At 45.5% G+C, this 16674-nt stretch overlaps 1 protein-coding gene across 1 annotated transcript; it reads right to left on the minus strand.

The window, feature by feature from the left end:
* Nucleotides 1-1553: 1553 nt before the first annotated feature.
* LOC115089427 (fibroleukin-like) lies at nt 1554-16018 on the minus strand. The gene is made up of 4 exons (XM_029597521.1): nt 15511-16018; nt 11580-11660; nt 8027-8148; nt 1554-2385 (listed from the first exon to the last, which is right to left on the minus strand). Exons 1-4 carry the CDS (start codon nt 16016-16018, stop codon nt 1792-1794), a joined length of 1305 nt encoding a protein of 434 aa, XP_029453381.1. The 3' UTR covers nt 1554-1791.
* Nucleotides 16019-16674: the final 656 nt, after the last annotated feature.

The following is a 16674-nucleotide window of genomic DNA, read 5'->3' on the forward strand; positions in this document are numbered from 1 at the left end:
CCTTTTTAAACAAAGAGAAAATAAAGCAGAAGAATTTTAGTGCTTGGTGCCTACAATAGTTCAGGCAATGCAATGCACCAGGTCTGGCAGGACATTGTCCTAATTCTGTCATTTCACAGGTCAGGAGAGTTCATGATTAAAGTATTAAAAAGTGTGTGTGTGTGTGTGTGTGTGTGTGTGTGTGTGTGTGTGTGAGAGAGAGAGAGAGAGAGAGATAGGAGGGTCCCCTTCCATGACTTGAGAAAAAGCTCCTGTACGTCTGTTGCCAAACCTATAAAGACATCCAGTGTCTTAACTCTACTGATGTGCAGGAAGGAGCTCTGCCTTAAATTATTTATGAAAGAAGTCAGTAAACAACGGCTGGAGAGACCCCCTCCCCCACCTAGAAGAAATTGGGTGCGTATCTTTAACTCTCTTTTGCCCCTGCTGTGCAATCTTCCCTCTTATCACTGTTTTTCAACAGTTTTCTCATGGACACAAAGGGGCCGATGCAATAAATGTGCGCTGAAAGCGGGCGCTGAACATTCAGCCTCTGCTTTCCTAACACGCCCCCAGGCACCCCTCCTGGGGATGCCATGCAATATTTAAATTAGGGGTCGCGTTATCAAGGAGGCCGCGAGGCCTCGGGTGTCCGCCAGTTAGGAAAACGGACGCCGAATTTATCGGCGTCGTTTTTCCTAAACGGCACACAGCCAGGGGTTTAGGAAACGGATGGTTGTTAACTGAGCGTTTGTTTCCTGACACTTTTTTAATTTTTTAAAATTTTTTTAAAGATTTGTTCCTCCTACTTAATATCGCAACGATATTAAGCAGGAGGATGTACCGAAAAGCAGTTTTTTCTGCTTTTCTGTACAACTTTTGGGAGCGCTCAGCAATTAATTCCTGCTCCGGGGATTAGGTAGTGCCTATACAACTTGCGGCCAACTGCCGGTTAAACAGTGCGCTCATCTGAATGCACTGTATTGCATCGGCCCCAAAATGGGAAACACCTTTTGGTAAACCTGGGCCCATGCATGTGTTTCAGTCACTTTCTTTGTATTTACACCGTACCTGGTCAAGCAGCATATAGTGATCTGCCCAACAGCATACTAGAAGTGTAATGTAACAGACGTCTAGTGACATGTAGTACTTCTTTAATATGGGGTAGATATTCAAAGAACCAATAAGCAACGAAGTAAACTTTGGATACTCAACTACAGCTATCCGGCTGAATATCCAGTTGAATCCAACAGTACAGAAGAGTTTCCCCTTGAACGCTTTCTTTACCTCCTGCAGACCTTCAGCCCACCTGGCCACTTTTGCACTCGCCTCCTCCCCCACCCACCTGTTCCAGCCCCTACCCTCTATATCTTTCCCGAGCATGCATGAATTAGGAAGGAATCCACAGCAGTTTTCTGAAGAAAAGTACGACAAGAGTGCCTGCAAACAATTGACAAGGAAGGGTAACAGATGTTTTGCCCCGCGCGCCTTCTTTCTCACGGTATTCCCGCCCGTGGATACTGTCAGAAGAGGTGTTTATTATAACTGTAACTCATCCAGGCGGGTCTTGGGAAACAAAAAGAAACATTCTTGCTCCTCCTTTGTCCCCGATGCCTCCTGAGAGTGTGGTGGTCGATTCGCGTCAGTGCCGCTTCTGCTGTTATCGGGGTCTTCTGACAACATGTGCCCGCAGCGAGGAGCAGTCAGAGTGCAGGGACTGCTACGCTTCTCCTTCGAATGGGATGAGAATTGCTTTTCCATGTAGACACTTTATAATACGCTATAAAAATAGTCACTGCTCAAGTTTTTTGTCTAAACATTGAGAACTCTGGTTTTCATCTCCACCCTCTTGAATGAGTACTTCTGGTTGGTTCTCTTATCTGTCAAAATGTACCAAGTGCCCCAGTAGATCCCATTAGTGACTCCACTGTACCGTCCTCGGTGGTACTTTCCATTAGGGTTGGCCGCTAGGCAAGAGTCAAACCACCAGCCAGTGCCATAGTAGCTGCCACAGTTCCCTGCTGGATAATTGTCATTATCACTATCATAGGTGCTAAAATACTTGTGGTCATGGTTGTAGTTTCGGCTGTAGCTCAGAGCGTTACCGGCATTGCCCTGATACTCTCTGGCCATCAGGCGATATTTATGCTGCTCGCTGGCTACCTTAAATTTTCTGTAGATGGCGTGGCGTTTCACCCCGTACCAGTCCTCCAGCTCGATACGCAGGGCGTGCTGGCCAAGCCGAGTCAGGCTGTGCAAACACTCATTGCCAAGCCAGTGTTCCCCGTGCAGGCTGCCAAATCCCTGCTTGTATTCCTGCCAAGTGCGGTTAAAGTCCACAGAGCCATCTTGTCGCCGCTGAAACACCGTCCAGCCGCCACCGTCTGTAACCATGTCACAATATACCTGGGGGTGTACAGAAAAAAACAAAACTGTGGTTAGAATTGTGAGACGTCTGAGGACTTGGGGATATAGAAAGAATAACATGATAAACTTCCCAGTCCATTGTGCTATAAACCAGTTCTCTAATGTCTTTCCTCTTCTTCCACAGCGAAGTATCCCACATCCATTTCATATAGGTAGGTAAAGCTAATTTACCTGCTGTCTAGCATCAGGGTATGGTGAAATCATTCTCTCTGTGACACCAGTGCGGACTGAGAGAGGCACCGGGGCGGGCTGAGAGAGCTCTGTTTCAGAGGCAATAGGGAGGGCTGAGGGAGCTCCTCTCTCTCTGAGACCAGCGCAGGCTGAAGGAGTTTCTCTGAGAGGCACCGGGGGAACAGCAGGGCCGGTGCTAACATTTCTACTGCCCTGTGCAAAAAATTGCTCTGCTCCCCCCCGTTTCCATTTTGTTTCACACAAAACTTTTGTTGTTTTCCCCCATAGCCAACACACTATAAAAACTGTCAGTCTCACGCTCTGTCTCAAGCTGTCTTTTAGTGCCGAAAAAAAGCCCTGCTCCCTCTGGCAATCCAAACTGTCAAAATTGACCAACCCCCCACTCTCTCGAACCTATTTTACCCCATCCACAGGGCCAAAATTTCTAAGTTGTGCAGGAATGATCCCCAGGTGCTCCTGCCCCACCTATTGGTACATAAAATTGGTGCCGGCTGGGCCCTATAGCTGGCACCAGTTTGTTGTACAGAAAAACATGCACTGCTGTGGTGCCAACCAGAAAACCCTGCAAAAAAAGACACTTGGAACCCATATACTATTAGGCCTATTGTAATGCATGTTAGGTGTGGGTTTGGCCCTTGGACAGCCTTGAGTAAACTGAATGACAGCAGCAATATAGTAAAATTCCCTTACCAAAAAGGTACTAACTGCAAGCACTCAAACAGGAACAACCCTAGCTATGAAAATGCAAATATTAATCCAGGCTCTAAAACAGCTTCTATTGGGAAAGCAGAAGAAACCAGTCTGCTCTAAATTCTTATTTAGAAACTACCTGCTAGCAGAGTACCACACCTCGCTTATACATGAAGAACATAGACATACCTTCCACAAATACAGAATAAAGAGACCATAAAGTATAAATAGAAATGTGTAGATAGAAACGGAACTCGAAACTGCAACAAGCCAGACTTTGTATGCAATAAAGCAATAGAAAAACAGAAACATCACTAGTCCTCTAAAATCTAACAATAAAATCAGGAAATATAAATCAGTCATAATAAACCTTACTAATAAAAAGAATATTGACAAATAGAATAACATCCAGTAATTTCCAAACAGCAATAAAATATTTCAGAATAGCAGACACATAAAAAACCCAATAATTAAAACAAGAAGGGAAAAATCTCCTGCTTCTCATACCTGAAAACGTTTAATTTCCAGTCACCCTGAGCTTGTCATGGATTGGTAGGTGTGGCATTAACTTTTTTCACATCCCTCCTCAAAGGCAGACTCCCATTCACACACCCACACCCACACATACACACCCACACACACTCCCATGCTGGCTCCCTTTCATACACACATCCATCACCCCCAGGCACATTTCCATTGGCATACACACACCCAACCCCAGTAGGCTGGCTCCCATTCTCTCTCTCTCGCTCTCACACACGCACGCATGCACACACATACACCTCTCCCCAAATAGGTTCCCATTCATACACTCAACAGTCATCCCCCCTCCCCAGGCAGGCTCCCATTCACACACATACCCATTCCTACCAGGAAAGCTTCCATTCCCACATACATTGCTCCCAGACAAGCTTGCATTCATGCCCAACCATCCTTCCACCTCATGCAGGCCCCCATTCACTCATCCATCCCAGGCAGGCTCCCATTCACAACCAACCCACCTAACCATTCCAAGCAGGCGCCCATTCACACACACACAAGCAACCTCTAAGCAGTCACTGTCCACAGTTCTTTTATTCCTCTTCTGCTGCTGCAGCTGCCACCATGTGCTTTGCTCCATGGGGAAGGGCAGGATTCCATGCTGTGCTATAGAAGTTCTTCTTACGGCTCCTCCTTTTGTGCCAGCCAGGCCGGTGCTATTCAGCACTCATGGAGTTAGCAATTTATCCATGCTCATCGATGCACAAGATGAAAATACAGGATATGCTAACACTATGAGTGTTGAGTAGTACCACAAAATTATCTTTCTCTTCTTCAGCCAGAGTGCGACGCTCTCTCTTCTTCTGCTGCTGATGGTATGGGGTCCACCGGCAGTAGCACAGGCCTTTCTCTTCTTCCGCCACCAGTGGGATGGGGTCCACCGGCAGTTGCATGGGCCTCTCACTACTCTCTTTGGTGAGTCCCATCTGCTGCCCTCCTGGGTGTGTCGCCCCATGCAATTGTACGGTTTGCACACCTGGTTGGGGCGGGCCCCCAGGGCAGGATGAGGGAGCATCTCCCTCACACTCTAGGGCAGACTGAGGGAGCAACTCTTTCAGAGGCACCAGGGCAGGCTGAAGGAGCTCCTCTCTCTGATACCAGCGCAGTCTGAGGGAGCTCCTCTCTCTAACTCCAGGGCAAGCTAAAGTAGCTTCTTTCTCAGAGACACCAGGGCTGGCTGAAAGAGCTCCTTTATCTGATACCAGAGAAGGCTGAGGGAGCTCCACTCCCTGACTCCAGGGCAGGCTGAAGGAGCTCATCTCTCAGAGGCACCAGAGCAGGCTGAAGGAGCTCCTCTCTCTCTGACATCAGGGCAAGTTAAAGGAGCTTCTCACTCAGAGGCACCAGAGCAGGCTGAAGGAGCTCGTCTCTCTGACCTCAGGAAGGTTGAGGAAGCTTCTCTATCTCACTCCAGGGCAGGCTAAATGAGTTTCTCTCCCAGAGGCAGCAGGGAAGGCTGAAGGAGTTCCTCTTTCTGATATCAGGGAAGGCTGAGGGAGCTTTTCTATCTGACTCCAGGGCAGGCTAAAGGAGCTTCTTTCTCAGAGGCACCAGGGCAGGCCAAGGGAGCTCCTCTCTGCCCCCTCATTAAACACATTAAACATCAATATTAGAGATGTGAATCGTGTCCTCGATCGTCTTAACGATCGATTTCGGCTGGGAGGGGGAGGGAATCATATTGTTGCCGTTTGGGAGTTTAAAGTATCGTGAAAATCGTGAAAATTGTGAGCCGGCACACTAAAACCCCCTAAAACCCACCCCGACCCTTTAAATTAAATCCCCCACCCTCCCGAACCCCCCCCAAATGCCTTAAATTACCTGGGGGTCCAGCGGCGGTCCGGAATGGCCTCCTGCAATTGAATCGTGTTGTCTTCAGCCGGCGCCATTTTTCAAAATGGCGGCGGCCATAGACCAACACGATTCGACTGCAGGAGGTCGTTCTGGACCCCCGCTGGACTTTTGGCTAGTCTTGTGGGGGTCAGGAGACCCCCCCAAACTGGCCAAAAGTCCCTGGGGGTCCAGCGGGGGTCCGGAAAACAATCTCCTGCCGCGAATCGTTTTCCGTACGGAAAATGGCGCCGGCAGGAGATCGACTGCAGGAGGTCGTTCAGCGGGGGTTCCGGACCTCCGCTGAACGACGCCGGCCATACGCGTATGGCCGGCGCCATTTTCCGTACGGAAAATGATTCGCGGCAGGAGATCGTTTTCCGGACCCCCGCTGGACCCCCAGGGACTTTTGGCCAGCTTGGGGGGGCCTCCTGACCCCCACAAGACTTGCCAAAAGTCCAGCGAGGGTCCGGAATGACCTCCTGCAGTCGAATCGTGTTGGTCTATGGCCGCCGCCATTTGCGCTGCCATTTTGAAAAATGGCGCCGGCCGAAGTCAACACGATTCAATTGCAGGAGGCCATTCCGGACCGCCGCTGGACCCCCAGGTAATTTAAGGCATTTGGGGGGGGGGGGTTTGGGACGGTGGGGGATTTAATTTAAAGGGTCGGGGGTGGGTTTTAGGGGGTTTTAGTGTGCCGGTTTTCCTGCCCTCCCCCTTCCCCCGATTTACGATTTTTTGACGATAAATCGGGGGGAATTGGTATTGTATCGTGGCCCTAACGATTTTTGACGATTTAAAATATATCGGACGATATTTTAAATCGTCAAAAAACGATTCACATCCCTAATCAATATCAGGGCATGGGGAGGGCAAGCTTCAAAAGCAAAATACCCAGGTAACTGGTTGCCCCCTGCCCTTTCCACAGGCAAAAGTACATGTGAGGATCAACTGTGCAAACTTTTACCTGTTAAAAAAAGTTGGTGGGCTCAGGGACAGGCTCAGGTTAAAGGAGGTAATAACGCCTGTAGTTTTGCATCTGAAATAGTCACACACATTTTTAAGAAGGGAAAAAGCACCTACAGGGAAAGCAGGTGCATATCTCTGCAGGTTTGTTTTCCCGAGGCAATTTCCATAGGGAAAGTAAACTATTATTCTTTTGAGAATTAGTGCAAGGTCCATGAATAAAAGTCCTCACAAACTGTTTTAAAAACTGCCCCCTAAAAGGGTAATTTACAAAGGAATTTACCCCGATAAAACGACCTGGCTGACACTTGCCCTCCTCAAATGTAGCAAAAAGTGTACACGGGTTCCCTTAATGCATGTACTTCTGGCCACATTAAACAGGGGCGATCCCCTGGATGTGTCTAGGCCGGGGAAGTGGACAGATGAATTTTTTTTTTTCAGTTCTGCCGAAGTTATTTCACTTCCACTTGGCCAGCTGTACAAAGAGCAGGTGCAAAGTGCGTAGACGCTTTCAGTGCACTCGTTTTGTAGCTGCAAATTCTCCACAGGTCGGTTCCTTTGGAAAATGTGCATCTAGTCTATGCGATAAAAAGCACCTGGGCACTTTGCAGCTACACAGACTGTTTGAGAAGGGCCCCTTAAAAGGGACATCCAAGAAGAGAGCCAAATATCTGTGGCCACTGGTGCTTTCTCGCTGTAACATAGTAACACAGTAACACAGAAATGACAGTAGAAAAAGAACAAATGGTCCATCCAGTCTGCCCAGCAATTTGCTTATAGTAGTAACTGCCGCTCCGTGCAGATTACCTCCATGCGTTCTGTTAAGGGTAGTAACCTCTCCGCTGCTGTTCTTGTCTTCCTACCCCAGGGCCTCTCTTGCCTCCTCTTCTGTCTCTCTCCCTCTCACCTTTCCCTTCCTACTTGGGCTCTCTCTCTCTCTCTCTCTCTGCTATTTGGCCTCCTCTTAACTCTCTCACTCTCCCTCCTTCTCCTCCGTCTCTCCCCTGTCCTCTATTCCACTCCTCCGCCATCTCCTCCTGCTCCAGAAGCCACGTCTCCTGCATCTTGAAACCCACAATGCAACCTGTTAGATCAGTCGGCTATGGGAACTAAAATGTTAACACTTAGACCAGAGCAAGTGTTGACTTTTTGGCCTTAGTGAGTGTGTGTTAAATTACAAGTGAAGGAGAGCATACTGCCTGCTAAAGCCTAATCTGCATCTGATGATCCTTCATTTACATGCACGCATGGACTAATTTTAGCACATCTTCTGGGAAGGTTGGCTTACCCTGCACTTTAGTGCATAAACTCTTTTGAAGCTGAACCCCTTTCTGTATCTCCAGACAGTACGAGAAATGGACTGACAGGTTGGAAGACATCCCTCGCCCCACCTCCCCCATCATACCTCAAAGGGCATTTTCAGTGGCACAGGCTGAATGGTGTAGATTCCATTCTCTCGGATACCCTGCCTATAAATTTCAGCACAGTCCCGCGGGAAAGTCCTCTCCATCTTTTCAGAAGAATCCACTGAAAAATACAATGGGAGAGAAAGAAACTTGGCTAGAGAGCAAACTGGTTGACTGAATTTCTCCTGGAACATGGAGGGTGAGGGCCTGTGTGAGATATCACCAAGAGGGAAAATGTTTCAAAAGTTATTGACCCGTGTCAATGCCCTTATCCTGGCGAAGAGTAACCGTGGACTTCTACAATGTGGGTGCTTCGAGCCACATCAGGCGGCGTTCCCAAGGGGCTTGTTTAGGTTGAGGGAGCTAAACAATGCCCCTAGATGGCATTTCCAAACCTACCCATGTTGTTTTCCACAGGAAAAGCAGGGGCACGTGCCCATGGGAACCGAAGCAAATTTCACAGTGAAAGTGCGAGCAGGACCACTTTCAAAATTGGTAGAAAGGAAAGTATGAGGGATTGTGCAGCATTGCTAGCAGTTTGAAGATTGCTCTAAAAGTGTCCAATCTTCCCCCCCCCCCACACACTGCAGGGTTCAGACTCTTTTCTTGCATTTCTTATAAGGAAAAGGTCCCCTCCCTTGGGAGGTAATTTTCATGCGTAAATGTAACACATTATCATAGCAATTTTCAAAAGCCATTTACTCACATAAAGTGCACTTACACGAGTAAATCCTATGGACAATTCAATGGCATATACTGTAGCAATTTTCAATGGCACACTTACTCGAGTAAAGTGCATTTACTCAAGTAAAATCCAGATTTGCACATGTAAATGATTTCTAAAATCAGGCCCTCAATGAGGTGGTATCAGTTGCGATTGTGGGCATTTAAATGCCCTTAAAATGTTCTGTATTTCCCTGCAAATGAAAGAAACCCTTCAGTCATGAATCACCTTGATTCTTTTTTTTTTTTTTTTTTTTACCAGAGAATGTATGGGTTTACAATATAGCACCAAACGTGCTCAGAATTTCAGGGCTCTCTTTTTCATTTTTATTTTTTATTGACAAACAATGGTCGGAGCTTTCTTTTGCGTGTCTTTTCGGAACCCTTCGGGCAGCTGCTGCAGAGCGTGCTGGCTTCCCGCTGGGGTCTGAAGGGGTTTGGCTGAAGGAACTTAGAACTGACATGGCACAGCCCCTGAACTGTGGAGAAAAGAAGAGGGCTTTCTTGAGCAAGTATTTTGCTCTTTCTGAGCGTGCACCAGCTCACGAGGGCACCCCCTTCACTGCAAAATTTCACGGGCACACCCCAACTTTGCATTCCATTGCCTTCTCACGTCACAACTAGCAAAAGAAACGAGAAGTTAAAGGGAACAGTAAGTGCAAAAGATATTGATGGGCCCAATAATCCTATCTTTAGTAAGGTTTCTTCTGATTTGATGCGTTCCGCTGTTTGCTGAAAAGAGAGACAAGCATAAAAGTTCAAATAGATAGCAAAAAAAAAAAAAAAAAAGACTAGTGGGGAAAGCCTTTGACAGTCACAGAAGAGCAGAACATCTCTGTATTTAATTTCATTTCTGATTTATATCCTACCTTTTGCCACTGCTCAGCCACGTCAAAGCAGATTACACTCAGGTACAGTAGGTATCCTCTGTTCCCAGAGGGCTCACAATTTAAGGGCCCCCATTTATTAAGCTTTCTTCCCGTAGACACAGAATAGAGAAAAGGCTTTAGCGAACGAGGCCCAAAGTTTGCACCTGAAGCAATGGTGAGGGAAGTGCCTTGCCCCTGGGATGTACCTTGCTCAGGCTGGGCATTAGATACAGGTGCAGGGTCAGGGAAAGGGAATTCTCTGGGAGTTCTGCCATCACTTGACCTGATCCTCCAGCTGAGGGAGAAATCGGAGCTTTCATCTCTGTAGATATCCTGCACTATAGTAAAACTTTAGAAAATAGACAGGGAACAGTAGGCTCTGCTTTGTTAGGAGACTCCTGACACTGGTAGTTTATTGTGTAGGTAAATTTAATCATTTTAATAATAGTTTTAAATAACTTGCTATGGACATTCACAGACTTGTTTCTTTTTTGCCTATCTGCTGGCCTAGATATATCTAATCCCTCTTAATTCTCATTTTTTTAAAGTCACATCAACTGGTTACAGTGTGGTGCCTCTGAAATAAAATGCTCATTTGCTACAGACCGAAAGGTTCCCTCCTTCCCTTCCCCTTCCCCAAGCAATGTCAGATAGTGATAGAGTTTTTCCTTTCCTAGGGCCAGATGTAATAAAAAGTTGTTCCCATTTTGAGAACAATGTTCCCTCAACTGCCCAGTGACAATGCACACAGGTTCTTTTGTACCCATGTAAGTCTAGTGAATTTTCACAGGGACACTAACTGCTCTTGGAACATTTGATAACACATTGGTTCAGCGGCAGCACTGTACACTGCCATATGGAGGGACCTGGCTTCCACTTCTTGCTCAGGTCTTCCGCTTCCCAGCCTGGCGGCAAGGGCAGTGTTCACAGCCCCTGGAGGGAGGGAGCCCCTGTCAATGCGCAACGGCGACATCTAGTGGCCGGATTTAGGCCCCCAGCCATGGAGTATTGCTGTGATGACTGGGCTAGGTGAGTTGGTAAGGAAGATAAGATAGGGGAAAAAAAAAAATCCACGGGCAATTTCAAATGAAGGTTTAAGGCATTGGATCCCAGTCCTGGAAGCCCAAAGAAGCAAAAGGAAACTGCTGAGCACTCTCCCCCACTCCCCCCACCCCCCAAAAAAAAGTTGCAAGATTTAAATGAGCGCAAAGGTACCTCCCGTGCTTTGCTGCAGTTTGGATGGCTTTAGGCAGGGGAAACGGTGTATGTATACTTGAATATGCAATCTATTCACAAACTTTTCTCTCCCGGTCAACATTTTGCTGTTCTGGCGGAGCAATTCTCAAATACTGTGACCTAGCCAGCTAACAAAAGAGTTAATGAAGAGACTGTGAAAATTACCCTCTTTGTGTCTAAAGGGAAAAAATGCTTAGTACATAGGCCTCTTAATAAGCCAGTAAGGGGGATATCCAAGAAGGTCATAATTTCTACCGCCATGTCTTCCCTGCTGCTCCCTCACCCCCAGATGGTTTGGCTTGCATCTCTTTTGTTTTTGGAATATGCCCTCAGGACTGGCTGTTTCTCTTCTCATGGCTCAGAGGAGTGTTTTCATCAGCTGTTAATGAGCTGCGCGCTAGCTTTCAGCAGCCAGGTGACTTGTCCACCCTGGCATGCTGGGAGGCGATGGGTTTTCATTTGAACAGGAAAAGCCGTGTCAGCTCAACTCAGGTGGTCTGGCCTTCTCCCGACTATTCTGTCTATCTGATGCAAACAGACAGAGAGTACGAGACAAGCAGGTAGATACAGATCTACAAAGCCTAGGCATGAATGAGCCCTTTCTCTGTCCTACGGCTCCTTCAGGCACTGTTCATCCTCCCTCACCCCCTTCACCTGCTGGGTTTCTGCTGAGCCAGCACCAAGCCTTTGATGAGTGCATGTGTATTTTGCACACATCCTTTACATTGAGTTCCCACGTGTCCAGCTCCTTTTAGAGGGAGATGCAGGCCTCCTTTTGTCTTAAGTGTCCCGAGGCGTCTGCTTTCTGAAAGAAAGACTCTATTGAGTGAAAGAAGAAGGGCCAAGGTGATGGCCCAGACTGAAAGGTGGGAACCCAGTCTTCCAGTGGCGCAAATTACGTACCTGCTACCGAACCCGAAGAAAGCAAAAATCTTCTTTTCAGCCACTTCAGGAGTTTGTTAAATGAATGTATCATGTTGTAGAATTGATCCTTTGCCGTTTCTTACCCATCTTTTCAAATGGCAACCATTCTCAAGACTTTTGAAGAAAACCATTCAGAACCCTGGGATCTGAAGCTGCAGAATTCTTTTTTTTTTTTTTTTGCCACAAACTCATGTACCGTCATTCCAAGCTGAGAATATTTTCAGATGTCAAGCATGTTCAGTGTTTGAAACTTCCATGCACCTGTCTCCAGTAGATTCAACAGGTCTTAAGGCAAAGTGCCCAAAACATATTCTGCATGACTGGGTACATAATGCTCACCTGCTATTTAATATGTAACCCCCCACTCCAGGTTTAAGGTTGGATACAGAAGTAGTTGACATGAGAAAATGACTTAAATAAAATATATGCTGGAAGTATAGCAGAGAACATAGATTCTTTAATCCAGAGAGGAGCAGCAGACACCCTCAGGTCTGTCCCTCTGTCCAGGGTCTCAGGTGTTCACATTTCACATTTATTCTATCAATGCCTCACTGGACATCGGTGTAGGTATTCAGGAGATTTTCCACCCCCTTTCTAAAAATAAAAGACCAGGGTTTCTTGAATGAAAACAACTTAATTATACTGAATTAAGTATGGAATAAACTCAAATGCAATAACAGCTGTGTCATCTATCTATTTCTCTCTCTATATACACATAAAGAGATATCTGATTCAGCAAAGTTTTTTTCTCATAGACACAGAATATGAAAAAGCCTTCATGATAAGGGCCAATATTAATTACAAAGTTAACTGCTAAGTAATTATTTTTTTAACTCTTTAAAATTCGGAACTTCTGATACCAGTATAGCGAAAGAGTCACAAATTACTTCACTGGATCTGATTGGTCAATTTCGGCTGTGACATCACAAGCATGGACCAATCAGATCACAGGCTATGTCAGCACTTTAAAGAATGTTTAAAAAACCAATTACTTTCACAATGACTTAACAGTAAACTTTGTAATGGATATAGTGTAGTCATTACTATTTGCTGTGTGGGCTTTTTAAATTGTGCAGAGCACAACGTATACACTTTTCTTTTAAATCTCCTATCAGACTTTTTCTAATTTCCTGAAATATCATCAAACAAGAATGACATCAGAGCAAAATAAGTGACATAATAGAAAGACCAGTAATCACTTTTTCTTTATATACTCTCTGCCACTCTTGTTTACCTGTCTTCAACACAATTTTTTTTAAATTTCCCTTCTTGTTTTGCTCTGATAAGAAAAGTGAATATTAGCTGGGGAATGCAAGATCTGGAGTGTGGAGGTGAAGAAAGGAGAGAACAGAGTGGTGATTGTATTTGGTACTTGAATGAAGACAGTTCTGCTTCTCTCTTCATTAGAGAGCTAGGAAGCAGTAAATGTCAGAAAAAAAAGTTTCTTCTTTACACCATCAAACAGTTCTGGTTGGCTGCTGTCACATCAAAGGGAATGGGGAAGGCCAACATAAAAAGGAAAAACAAGATGAGCAAGGAAGAGAAGGGAAAGACAACCAAGACGCTACAGATAACGGAAAGTTAAAGGAAGTCCTTTCATCGCTTGGTTGCTCCTCATAAAAATCCCACATTGTTTCATGCTTGAAGATTTATCAGTAATCTAATGACATTTCAGCTCATCAGCATCAATATTACCTTTGTGCCTGAAAAAGGGAGATGGCCCAGTGAAAGGGTAGACAGTTTAAAAGCTCAGCCTTCCGATATTGTTGGGGACCACTATGATATACGTTAAATATTTTTAGCGCTCCTCATCTCAACACAAAATTCCTTCAAACTGTTTTCAGCTCAGGGGTCAAGTTTGTTTTTTTAGAAGGTGGATGCCTAGAATTTGGCTACCTCCACCCCATATGCATTGGGTATATTATTGCATCGTGCTTTATACATCTTTAAACCAAGACTGCACGAAACTGGAAGGGAATGACAAGGGATGGATAACTCTCCACATGATCTATTACTTAATCATGTCCTCTAAACCACTGCTGTTTGCCACTGTCAGAGACAGGATACTGGATGAGATAGGCCTCTGTGCTTATTACATTTATTGGCTGAGTGCCTTGAAGGAGTTTTGTCTCAACAGATTGAAAGTAAAGTTTTTATAGCAAAAGTAGACTGACCGTTATAGGGATTTAATAGATATAGAAGTCAGGTCCCAGAGGCTGGAGGGTATCTGAGAGAAAGCAATCACAAAAATCCTTTGGAAGATGGAAAACAAGAAAGACAGATGTTATTAGTCATGCTCATACTAGATGTGTTGATACTTTTCTGTGGATCATCTGTTTCTCTTCTATCTTTGCTTGGGAATTTTACTTATACTACACACATAAAAATGAGCAAGCTGAAGATAAAAAAACACTTTAAATTGTTTTGTTTTAGTTATGGTGCTATAAATGATTTTGTAAAATTAAGTGCTTTGAGGTGGTTGCATGTGTCTAAAATATGTCTACTTGTATAGTTTAATGGGTAAAACAACTATATCCTCTCCCACTCTTTTTTTCCTACTCCCAGTTAAGGCTTCCTTGTTATAATGTAACTTTATGCACCTTTTAAAATGTCTCGTTGATTGGTTATTGTTCCTGATTAGTTCGATGTAAACCGAGTTGATTTGATTTGTATCAAGAAAGAAGGTATATAAAAGCCTTTAATAAATAAATAAATAAATGTCCTGTCAATTACTGAGAGGTGGAAATGAAGTGTGATATGTCTTCCTCAGAGAGTTCATACTGAGTTCATCCCACCACCCCATGATATAATGTCATTATTTGATGTCAGCACAGAAAGAATAAACTCAGTATTCTATGTTCCATTTTCTATCTCGTTAGTTTGTAAGAACCAGAAAATGGAGCAGATTTGAACACAAGGTTATGTTAAGAGTCTCAAATTTGATAGACACAGGAGAAACATTTGAAAGCATTTCTTCACAGAGAGGGCGATGGATGCACAGAACGGCCTCCCAGGGGAGGTGGTGGGGGCAAAATTGGTAACAGAATTCAAGAAAGCCCGGGATAGTCATGGACAATCCCTTGTAATGAAGAAGTTATGGAAAAGTCAGAAATCAACCATGGCCTATGTGATTGCACTAGGAAGCAAACTGGGCCAACCAGATGGATCTTACAGCCTTTGTCTGTATCCATTCCATTCTCTGTATCTATGTTCGTTAAAATCATAGAGGGGTTATATGGCGATATAAGAAAGCCAACACTCTCATGTTTACACAGTGACACACATCCCTATGGGGGTGCATTTGTAAAAGATTTTAAGTAGCTAACTTCAGGAGTTAGCCGATTAAACTTCCGCCTTTCAAACTTTTCCCTCACTGATCCGCTAAATTTGGCCACCTAAATTCCGGGGCGGAGAGGGGAGGAGAAAATTTAGCCAGTCAAAAGAGGAGTGGCTCCAGGGGCATTCCCAGGGCAGGTTTAAGATTTAACTGGCTGAGTCACACAGACAGTAGTTCTAATTGTAGCCAGTCATATTACCCAGCTTAATTTAAGTGAATTTTCAGTCAAAACCCTGCTGGTTAGGTTTATCTAAAAATGACTGGCTAAAATGACTTTGATCTCTCTCCCTCTTTCTCTATCTGGTTTTAATTTAGCCAAACAGATATCCTGTTACAGTGCAGAAGTATTCAATCAGACGTGAAGGACAGAGTGAGTTCTGTGCTTGCCACTTACCTGGGACAGATAACTTCTGCACAGATTCATTACAGGACAGCTCACAGCCAGACAGAATGCCCAGCAACAGGACCACCAAAGAATTGAGTTTCTCTTCTGTCCTGCTCTGATTGAGTTTGCTTTCTTCCTGCAGCCTCTGGAACTTGGCTGCCATGGAGAGCATGCTGACCTCTACCAGGTGTAGCCTGTCCATGACGTTCCTGGGCCTGGGGTTCTGGGGCCTGCCACTCCCCTCACTGCTGGCCTGTTTCAGGGTCTGCTTGAACGCCAGCTGTTGCTCCTGATGTCTGTCTTTCACCTCCTCCGGGGCTGACGGCTCCTCTGGATGGAGGAAGTGCAGCCTGCAGCTCAGCGCTCCATCACAGCTGGCTTCTGATGGCCTGGCCACAAGAGTTTCCAAACAAGCAGGATCTTCTTTTCTCTCGCTGCAGGCGGGGCTGTCTGACCTCAGCCTCCCCGGCAGCAGCAGCAGCAGCACACACTGGACGAAGGGGAAACGGATCTCCATCCTGCCTGCTGTGCTAGCCTCAAAAGTCACAACATTCAACCAACCCAATGCTTGTCTGCAGCAACTTAACTCTTCCTCCCTCCCTCTCTCCTCCTCCTCCTTCCCTACACACCAACACGGTTTATGGGCTGAGAAATCTCTGCTCTGTACATAATCTGTGATGGGCTGGGGAATCCACTCACCTATCTTCAAAGCAGGTTTCCTGAGAGACAGAGTGAGAGAGGGAGAGCAATTGTAAGACGTGGAGCAAGGGAATTACAGGTTTGCAAAAAAAAAAAGGAAAAGGGGAGGGCTGGGGAAGCCCTTAGGCAGATTAGTATCTAATGGTCCTGGAGAACCTTGCACTGCTAGCTCAGGGTGGGGGAGTCTACCCACCCCCCACCCCCATCTCAGCCCACAGAAACCAGACCTCTCTGACACAGGGGGGATAACTTGAAAAGCAGCCCCTGAAACCTAAGCCATGTACAATGAGAGAAAGCAATAGCAACACAGAAAGAAACATTATAAAGAGATTGCATTTGAGTGAAAACTAGACTGAGCAGGCTACACGCTTCATGATCTTTTTGCCTCACATGTCTGTGGGGAGGGTAATGTAACATTATGCCTTGACATGTAATTATTATCCCACAGCGGATAAAATGCAAATGATTAACATA

The sequence above is a fragment of the Rhinatrema bivittatum genome, chromosome 4 (genome assembly GCF_901001135.1).
Source record: "Rhinatrema bivittatum chromosome 4, aRhiBiv1.1, whole genome shotgun sequence".
Lineage (NCBI taxonomy): Eukaryota > Metazoa > Chordata > Amphibia > Gymnophiona > Rhinatrematidae > Rhinatrema > Rhinatrema bivittatum.

Bases quoted from the DNA above. Each gene is read 5' to 3' on its own strand.
- LOC115089427 (XM_029597521.1), bottom strand. From the start codon at position 16,018: ATGGAGATCCGTTTCCCCTTCGTCCAGTGTGTGCTGCTGCTGCTGCTG. The intron at 8,149-11,579 runs GTAAAGGATGTG...TGTATTTTTCAG, and splicing joins TGGACACGTGGGAACTCAAT to TGGATTCTTCTGAAAAGATG. The intron at 2,386-8,026 runs GTATGATGGGGG...GTACACCCCCAG, and splicing joins CACTGAAAATGCCCTTTGAG to GTATATTGTGACATGGTTAC.